This window comes from Haliotis asinina, chromosome 9 (assembly GCF_037392515.1).
Source record: "Haliotis asinina isolate JCU_RB_2024 chromosome 9, JCU_Hal_asi_v2, whole genome shotgun sequence".
In the NCBI taxonomy this organism is placed as follows: Eukaryota; Metazoa; Mollusca; class Gastropoda; order Lepetellida; family Haliotidae; genus Haliotis; species Haliotis asinina.
In genome coordinates, this window is record NC_090288.1 from 11,505,115 (window position 1) to 11,515,386 (window position 10,272).

Here is a 10,272-nt window from a genome sequence, read left to right on the forward strand (position 1 = left end):
ACCTTATTTCGGGTCCTTCAATGGTTTATCTGTGTCATATATATAAACTGTTATATCTTGGATGGAGACTAAAGGTTTTACACATCAAAGAATTCAATATTCGCAAGTATGGATCAATATTAATAATGATGCGTATCCTTTTGAAACGTTTATACACACTGATTAGTGGTATTGTTTCTCTTGTTAACAAACAACATTGTGAAGCTGTAACGCTTCTGAAAGAAATATATACTCATAATATTGTCACAACTATACCATCGACTCGGCTTCATATGATTAGTAGCTATTTCTTCTAAATTGTGGAAGTAAATGGTTATGTAGAACAGCTGTAAAAGTACGGTGCCGCTTTTCGCACAAAGATTAAACATAGGTTGTAATCTGTAACTAGCATTTTCCGGAGATTAGTTAAATAAACTCCTTGCCTAGGTGTCAGTCATTTGTATCTGAATTGACAGCTTCATGATTTCGCGTTTGGGACAAGTTTTCATTCCCGAAATAGAGTGGTTCTACCATCCCTCAGTTCTTGCGCTCCAACAGCAAGCAGTGGCGTTGGAAGAGTTATCGGTCTTGAAGTCGTAAGCAATACGTCCAAACCATTATGTTCCAAGATACAAGTCATGTTTGAGAATGAAGTACGTCGTTTGGTTCTGGTGACTTTTCATTTCACATTTCTAAGTATTTATAGTTACAACTCATGCAGGATGTATGTCGTGAAATACTTGGAGACGCGACCCCTTTGTGACAGCCGGAATCCGCATGCTAATGCTATCGTGAATTTTCATGTTTGGGGCATCGAGGAGAACTGGTCAAGATGAATATTCGCTGTGCCACTGTGAGTAATATCGTACATGTAAACATGTACGTTTGTGTGGTCGTCACTTTGGAAGGAACGATTGTCCATGATTTTGCGTATATTTCTATCTGCTGCCCGGTATTCCCGCACAGGAAAGGCCGCATTTTATTCTAGTTTTAGCTTCAGAGGCTAGTTTCATTTCTTCAGTATACAAAAGTTTCTCATCTTGTATGGTGAAACATATGTATTATGCGCAGGAATAACTCCAACTCCGTAGGAATTGTGTTGATCAGGCCTACCATACAGACGGTGAACGAATCATCAAAACGTAACTTATGTCTCGTGTGCATCAAAACACAACAATTGGGGTAAGAGTACCGCCTGACCCTATAAAAAACAATTACATACTGACATGCATGCCTCACCCTAAATATGCATTCAATAAACTAGAAGAGAAATAAAAATCAATCAATCAACATATTTCAGTGTTGGGAAAGGACTCCCTTTTACCTAGTTCAGCTAGCTAGACGTCGTGCCAAGGCCTCGGTGTATGCAAAGAGTGGTTACAAGAGGGAAACTTTCCACAATTTGAACAAGTCATCAAAACAGGAAAATAAGCATAAAAAACTGCAACCATTTCTCTAAAACCAAACAAACTCACCTGTAATGGAAAACTAAACATTTGAATCTGGAACAAAACCTGCATATCAGCTACAAAAGCAAATGAGAACAGTCATCGAGCATACAAAACAGCAATCATAGCATCCCAAAACGGCAGTCATAACACCTGAAATACCATAAAAGATGTCAGCCAAGGTGGTGACGTTTTGGTGTATATGAGGATATGTTATTGTTCACATGGTAGGCTTATTATATCTAGCCATAATGTCGGAAAGTCATGGTTTGTAATGCTAATATTAACTGAGGCTGGACAGAATGTTTATCATGTTTATACAAAAGTCACTCTGGATTGCTGATTATGTGTGCAGCAGGTATCTTGTTTATTGATTCCTTTGAATTCGGAATAAAATCATCATATCCATGTTGCTATGCTAATGCTTGGCTTGATGTTGCAGCCGGATGACTTAATGAATATGCAGCACTGCAACCTGCTTTGTCTGCCAGAAAATTATCAGATGAAATACTACTTCTATCATGGACTGTCATGGCCGCAGGTAATACAGTGCACCACTCTTTTATATACATTTAAGATCCATTTTAGTCATGCCATAAAAGGCGACTCAGCTTGTCGTAAGAGGAGACTAACAGGATCGGGTGGTCAGGCTCGCTGACTTGGTTGACGCATGTCATTGGTTCCCAAATGCGCAGATCGATGCTCATGTTGTTGATCACTGGATTGTCTGGTCCAGACTCGATTATTTACAGACCGCCGCCATATAGCTGTAATATTGCTGAGTGCGGCGTAAAACTCAACTCACTCACTCATTTTAGTCAAGTTGTGGCGATACATATCAATCACATTTGGGTTACGTATTAAACACCAAATAAATAAAATAAATATGCTAGAATGTTTTGTTCGTTGTTTGATTCCAAGCCCAGGATTGTGCCAGTCACATGATGGCGGTGGTAAACAAGGTAAATAATCACCAGGCAATCCAGTGATTGACATCATAGGCAACAACCTACACAGCTGCGTTACAGTGACATGCAGTGAGTGAGGAGAGTTTTATGCCGCACTCAGCAATGTTCCAGCTAAATAGCGGTGGTCTATAAATAATCGAGTGTGGACCAGTGATCAACAACACGAGGATCGATCTGCGCAATTTGGAACCGATGACGTGTCAACCAAGTCATTGAGTCTGACCCCGCCGATCCTGTTAGTCACCTCTTATGACAAGCATAGTCGCCTTTTATTGCAAGCATGGGTTGCTGAAGGCCTATTCTACCCCTTGTACCTCAGACCTTCACAGATCCAGTGGTATGCATGCACCATCAAACAAGTCAGCAAACCTTATCCAAGAAATCCTGATGGTTGCGTCTTACAACAAGCATGGATCAAGTTGTTTGCTGATGATTTCTGCTTGTCAGCTAGAGTGGAGGACTTTTTATAATCTGATAACTGTTGCTACTGATAAAATTTAAATTTTGGGAGGTCCCTAACAACCTCAAGGGCCCCTATGGTTTCAAATGCTGCATTAATGTACACCCCGTAATACCTATTCAGCTACCTCTGTTCATCGTGTTTAAGGCAAGAGGAGACTTTATGAACATGATGAATCAGACAAAAAGACAAGTGGTTTGGCTGTCTGTATCTGTCCTATGTGTGAAAACATGATCAGTGATTATAGTCTCTATTTTATATCTGTGTTGATGAAAGTAGTAGCTTCTGGTTGCACTAACTCGAACATAATTTAAACATATTAACTGGATATGAATTATTGTTTTATTCCTGTTTTGTCTTCCAGCTGTCCTATGTAGCAGAAGATGAAAACGGAAAGGTTGTCGGATATGTACTAGCAAAAATGTAAGCATCTACATTTCGCAAACTGCGGAGATGACAAGTATGAGGTTCACTGTCATAGTTATTGTTACAGTTTTATGGAATCATCATTATCAACAATCACCTTATGATAACGTATTGATCATTTCTAACCTTCACAGATTCTCCTCAAAGAGTTATCCTTTGGTCAGACCTTGTTCTAGGATGTGAACTGATTAAAGTTGAAGTTTGCAAAATAATTATGATGATATTTGAGACCAGAAAAACTTTACATCCAAAATGATATTAATTTTCTGATTTTTTCGACCAAAAACTTGCAAAGTAGTCCAAGAACTACATGTTGTGTGCATACAAATGTTCACCAGTGTCAAGTTGCTGTAACAGTTGTAGTGGCTGCCATTGTTGTTGCCGTTGTTGTTGTTATTCAAGAATATAGCATGTGATATATTTAGATAGATCTCTTTCTAGGGAGGAGGATCCGGAGGACTCAGTGCCACATGGACACATCACATCACTGGTGCGTTACCATAGTAACTCAGTCTTTGGTCATGGTGGAATGTAGACATTCTTTCGTCTCCTTCCTGTGGCTAAGGGTGGTGGGGTACCCTTATGGTTAAAGCATTCACTCATCACTCCAAAGTTCACGGCTTCGATTCCCCATATTGGTACAAGTGTGAAGCAAATTTCTGGTGTGAGTCTGGAATATTGCTGAAGTGGCATAAAACGACACTCACTGAGTGAGGATGGAGATTCGTGGGGGACAGAGATGGACCAGCAGGTCTGGGGTCTTGGGGAGGGTAGGGCAGCGTCCATTTGCTAATATTAAACACTAATGACAGCTGGAAATCAACTGATAATCACAAGCTCTGTCTACGCTTGTGAATTCATTAGATTTGTGCAGAACATGAAACTGGTTTTCTTGACTTGACACATTCTAGAGTTTCACCCGCTGCGCAAGGATTAGTGTCTTATGGGGTTTGCTCTCCATATAAGTACAAGTATTACCTAATCTGTTGCTCTACCTGTTGTCATGGTAACTGAATCTCAAGAGGAAATATTTGACTACTGATCATATGATGTTTAACATCGATATTGTGATGATCCATGGGAAGTAACTCTGTCCACCTTCTACTGTGTCAAACCTGACTTTTCAATCATGCTATTATGTCAGCATCCTCGATATCTCCACGGTATACGATCCGAAAAGTCTACACTATACCCAGGACGCATGTACGGGTCGACCCGATAATTTTATTACCTCCCTTTGCCGACTCCGCTTTCCCACAGTAGCCAATCAGAGTGGTCGCCGTTATAACCAAATTTGCCAGTGTCAACAAAGGTAGCAGTTGCAAATGCAAAGGTTTGCTCGCCGTGCGACTCACAATTTGGGGAAATCATACATGCAACTTTATAGGTCCAAAACCTTTTTTAAAACATATGCAAGAAATCCATCTAATATTTTCAGACAACCTTTAGAGAATTTAAAAAGCGAAAGTGAGTTGTGATTGGTTCGCTCAAAAGCCAGCCAAGGGAGATAATAAATTTATCGGGCTGAACCGTAGATGCATCCAGGGTATAGTGGAGACTTTTCGGAACATAGACCCTGGAGATATCGAGGATGTTATGTCAGTTGCTTCTTGTATATCTTTTTATATGATTTGAAAAAAAAGTTTTGGAATCCTGGGCAGCTGGTTTGAACCCCAGATGGGACTCAAACTGAATAAGCACAAGAATGTCTGCTTTGCTGAAGAAGTTAAATCCCAAATAAAAAAAAAGAAAAGAAAAGCATATGAATTAACTGGTCTGGGAACAAATACACCAGCTTTGAGCATATAACAGTATCTGAATAAGTGAGGCATATGTATAGATAAGTAGAACGTTTGTGTGTACGACAACAATATGATTATTAATATTGTCCACTGACCTGCATTCTTGAACAGGTGTTATTCTTTCATCACCATGGTTACTAATGTTATTAGCATGAAGAATGTTATTAATGTGAAGTATGTTGTTTTATGCCTGTAGGCAGTGAAGCGGTCCCACAGACGACTCGGCCTGGCTCAGAAGCTGATGGACCAGGCATCCCGTGCAATGGTGGAATGTTTCAATGCACAGTACGTCTCTCTCCATGTTCGGAAGAGCAACAGAGCTGCTCTGCATCTCTACACAAACACTCTTAAGTTTACGTAAGTTCTTTAATTGCCATGGTCACTGCTATAATTACTTTCACAATTTTTTTTAATATTACAGGCTTAGATGAAAAGATTGAAACATTTGTTTCGTTACATGGTACTAGTGTTAGTTGTTAGAATCGCCATGTTTGGAGTGTGTGGATTTACAGACATATATGGTTAATATTAGGATATACTGAGACCTGATGGCGATAATTTAAAATATATATCAAGTTTTCTATAAACTGTGTTGGGGTAGCATTTTTCTGGGTTAGAATTGGTCTCTAGAAATGATTGTCTTATGACAACGGGATCTGTTGGTCAGGATTGCTTACTTGGTTGACTCGTAGCATTTAATCCCAGCTATGTAGATTGATGCTCATGCTGTTGATCACCGGATGGTCCAGAATTGATAATTTACAGACTTCACATGGTGGTCGAGTCCAGTTGCTGTATGGTTGAAACAATGCCAGTGCAATGTCAAATACTTAACTCAATCACTCAGATATGACCTGCCCACATATCATAGAATAGGCCTTCAGCAACCCATGCTTGCCATAGAAGGTGACTATGGTTGTCGTAAGAGGTGACTAACGGGATCGGGTGGTCAGGCTCGCTGACTTGGTTGACACACGTCATCGGTTCCCAATTGCACAGATCGATGCTCATGCTGTTGGTCGCTGTATTGTCTGGTCCAGACTCAATTATTTACAGTCCACCACCATATAGCTGGAATATTGCTGAGTGTGGCATAAAATAAACTCACTCACTCACTCACTCTCATTGATAGTTAATTTATTTTAACATACCACAGATTTAAAAAGAAATCTAAATGTATGAATGTTTGGTGTCACTGTTGGGAATGTGTAAATGCTTACTCACTTGCCTGCATGCCTGTTGCAGGATCAGTGAGATCGAGCCCAAGTACTACGCGGATGGAGAAGATGCATATGCCATGAGACGAGATCTGTCTGAGTTTAGAGAACGGGTAAGGAATCCATGTCTGTCTGGAGGCCTTGATACAGGGTCTCAGTCTCAGACATAATCCATCACTGACTGAATCTCAGAACTTTATATCATAAAGAAAAGACCTGAAAATGGATATTGCTTGTATCTTGAACAAATGACCTTGAATGCCTTCATACAAACTAGTGTCAAGTTAATTACCCACAAATTATTACACACTTTATAAAATTTGGATGAAAGATATATATTACAGAAGGAACTTTTGTACAATATACTTAGTCAGTTCCCATTTTGGGCCTAGATTTTCGAAGCTCTCTTAGCACTAAGATAGTTGTTAGTTAATGTTCATGTATGGCACTTACAACTATCTTAGCACAAAGAGAACTTTGAAACTCTAGGCCCTAGGCCATGTATCTGCTGTCATAGATATGTGAAACTACATTAAATGGAGGATCTGAAGCATACCACATGATATATGCAAATGGCATGATTTTCAGTCAGGTGTGAATTCCGCAACTTCACAGGACACCTTCAAGTGAGATGGCTGTCGCTAGGCTGCAGAGAGCCATTGCAAAAATTGTTTTTCTCAAATACCCCAAATGCAGCGTTAGTCCGTGTATATTTTTGTGGAAAGTTTTTTCTGGCCCTGATAGTCAGTAGGATCTTTTACTGCCCCAGAAAAAATAGTATTGTTTAGTTAATTTCACTAATTTTAGATTGAAGGCTAAAAGAAAATGATCACACTTTCTCACAACACTCTTAACAAGACTGAAGAATGAGGACTTGTTTTATGGATATATACCTTGTTTGTTCTGTATAGGCAACCTTTCAACATAGATTCTAATGTTGTTGATAAGCAAGTGTTGTAATATTGTCTATACAGAATACACAAGTTATACATCTGTAAAAATGTTCATCCTTCATCTACCCATCTTCTAGAATGCCAATCAATACAGTAGCAACAAGATTGATAAACATTAGAAATCACTTAGCTGTATGAAATGTATTCAGCAAGACATCACTTGTTTGTTAATATGAAGGTCAGATTACAAACTCACAATTACAATATTTAAGGGCACGGCTCAGTAGTAATTCCTACTGTTGTTCAACAGATGCACTTATTGGTATCATTTGCTGACATTTGTTTGTTTATTTTTCAGTATGGAGTTAAACAAGAAATAGAAGGCAACACATCATAGAATTTCAGCATCTAGATTTTGTGTGTGTGTATGTATAGACAAAAACCCTTCAAAATAAACTGTATATAGACCTGTGTGTGTGTTTTGTTCTCTTTATGGACAATGTGTGTAACCCTGGATTTGTCTCCCTTAGACCATGTTGCAGCTTGGGTGAATAACTTGAAGTTGTCTCCCCTTGAATCATGTCTCAACTTGCTAGTCGAGTTGTACAAAACATTGGTTTGATGGCTCAAACGCTTTATATTTGTCTCCTAATCATGGCACCTCTACTACTTTGACACAAAACTTTGAGACATCTATCATTTTCCATATTCACAAAGTAAATGCAGAAACAATAGCTTTATGTTTGGGGATAAACAATAAATTCTGGCTTCATGACTCCATGTTTTGATTTGTACCAAGAACAGGTGTAAGTCATCAGGAACCATTTTACAAACCTGTTACAAACTCTGAAATATGCTTCTCAGGTAGTTAAGATATTTTCATGTGTGAAATTACATTAAATTTCAAGAAGAACCTGTCTGTGCTGAACAGGACTCTGATGTGGCAATGATCCCCTGCAGATGTTTTACAATGGGCGACTTGTAATGTATTTTATTGGGCGAAATTGTACAAATTATGAGGTCAATGTAAAAATTATGAACATTCTAAGACAAGCAGGACTATAGTAAATATATTGTACAAAGAATATTAATATTGTTCAATAGAGTTTCAAATGGTACTGAAGTGAGGTGGTGTTCTTAAGACATGATATAACCTAATCTGCCATAAGTGTAAACGGTAGGGCTGCAGAATGGAGTTTGATCAGCAAGAGAGTATCAGTAGTATTTTTGGTGATATATTACAAAAAACAACAAACTGCACCAGATTGAGATGTAAAGTTGTTCCTATAAAAAGTTCATGAACATTTAGTGAAAAAAAAATGTTAGTGTTAACCTCCTTCAAATTTCAGAATTTAGACACATTATTGAATAAAAAAATATGTAAAACAAAACTCATGAAAACAACAAATACAACAAGATTCAGCATTTTGATCCTCAGGTATTTGCCTGAAAGATTTATGATCTTGCATGTTGAGTGTAGAGGAACCACAAATTGTGGTGGGTGAGTGGGTTAGGCAGCTAACTTTGTGTGCTTGCAATTTTATTCCTGACTCTGAGGGTGTGGGTTTGAATTTTGGGACTCAACCCTAAAAGTACTAGAATTTGTACTTTTCTTAGAATGTGTAATCCCAAATACAACATGTTACACAATGTCAGTATTTGAATGCAGGAACTCTAGCATAGGGCCCTTTGTGTTCGGCTGCTGACCACTCACATGCTCTGGTCTCCAAAACTACAAGCAGAAATCTTGTCCATCCAAATCGGAATAGTTTTACAAAGCTCTCTTAGTGCTAAGAAAGTTTCGAAAATCTTGGCTCTGATTCTAGATGGTGGTACACAGAAACACATGCAGCTTGGCTGCGAAATATGGGCAGCTGTGTCATAACACCTGCAAATTCTGAGCAGATGCTGCACCAGGGAAGACAGTCTGGGGTGGGAAACTCAGCAACAGGAGAACCAGTGACCCAATGTGACATGTCAAGCCTTCATACACACTCCTACAATCACACACAAAGGGACTCTTTATTTATCATCTTTTGTTAATTTATTCATAAATCTGTAGCCTTTGCAAGTTGACTAAACTGTGACATTCCCCATCTTCACGCTCTTCTTTTGTCCAGTGAAGCAATTACTGCATAAACCTGCAAGAAGCTAACACTCGTCTCCTTGTATTTACTCAGTTTTAATGGGTTCGTAGTTCACATTCCTGTCGTTTCATCTCCTCTGTAACTGGAGGTCTATGTATTTGAAATTACTCATTGCAAAAAGACTGCTGATTCAATATTGAGTTAAATATAGCCATCACTATCCACCTCAGCTTGGGTTGGATATATACTGCTCAAGGGTTGCTAAGCATCAACATTTTAGGAGCGCAAATTGTATGTGACTGTTGAAATTGCTTTAGCCAGTATTGCAGGAAGACATTGTAAAGAATAAATGTCTTGTCATGTGCCACACAATACCAACATGTCCAACAAATATTCAGTCATGCCACCAATCAAACTGATAAAATTTGAATGACCAAACTTGAAAATTGATGTCCATGGTGAAATACAGTTCTCTGCAGCATACGGGATGCAATCGCCACCTGGTTTACTTGCTCCTGACAAGTGACAGGTTGGATGTAAAGGTAATGTTGTTTTATGGAGTGGCTTATAATATGTTTTCAAAACAAGTTTGGCCACAATATGTGGACAGTAGTCTCCTGTTCAGCATTAGTGACCTTTGAAATATAAGGTCACGTCAGATCCAGTTGTGACATACTGGTGTCATACCTACCTTGCTTCATCTCACACTTGTGCAGTGATGGTTTAACATGCTGCAGCTACAAGTTTACTGGGTTGTTTCATGCCACTCTCAACCACATGGCTCCCTCCGTATGTTAATCAAGTCTGAACCAGACAATCCAGTTATTGACAGCATGAGCTTCATAATTTGCACCTCCGAGTGAGCGTGCCTGGCTTCATACTACTTCTTACAGTATTTCACTGCAATACCAAAATGAGGCGGAAAGGCTGAAAATAATGCTCCGGTGTGTTACCACTTTGGCTGTGGTTGAGAAAATCTTGAGTCTGAACTT

General features: G+C 39.0%; 1 protein-coding gene across 2 annotated transcripts; it reads left to right on the plus strand.

The window, feature by feature from the left end:
• The first annotated feature begins 549 nt into the window (after positions 1–549).
• On the plus strand, positions 550–7,664 carry LOC137296976 (N-alpha-acetyltransferase 10-like). Of its 2 annotated transcripts, none has more exons than XM_067828908.1 (7): positions 550–832; positions 1,870–1,968; positions 3,220–3,278; positions 3,723–3,771; positions 5,280–5,440; positions 6,329–6,413; positions 7,552–7,664. In XM_067828908.1, exons 1-7 carry the CDS (start codon positions 812–814, stop codon positions 7,588–7,590), a joined length of 513 nt encoding a protein of 170 aa, XP_067685009.1. In that variant the 5' UTR covers positions 550–811; the 3' UTR covers positions 7,591–7,664. The 2 variants fall into 2 exon arrangements, with proteins under 2 accessions (XP_067685009.1, XP_067685008.1); XM_067828907.1 differs by having other exon boundaries at positions 724–832; positions 3,711–3,771.
• Positions 7,665–10,272: the final 2,608 nt, after the last annotated feature.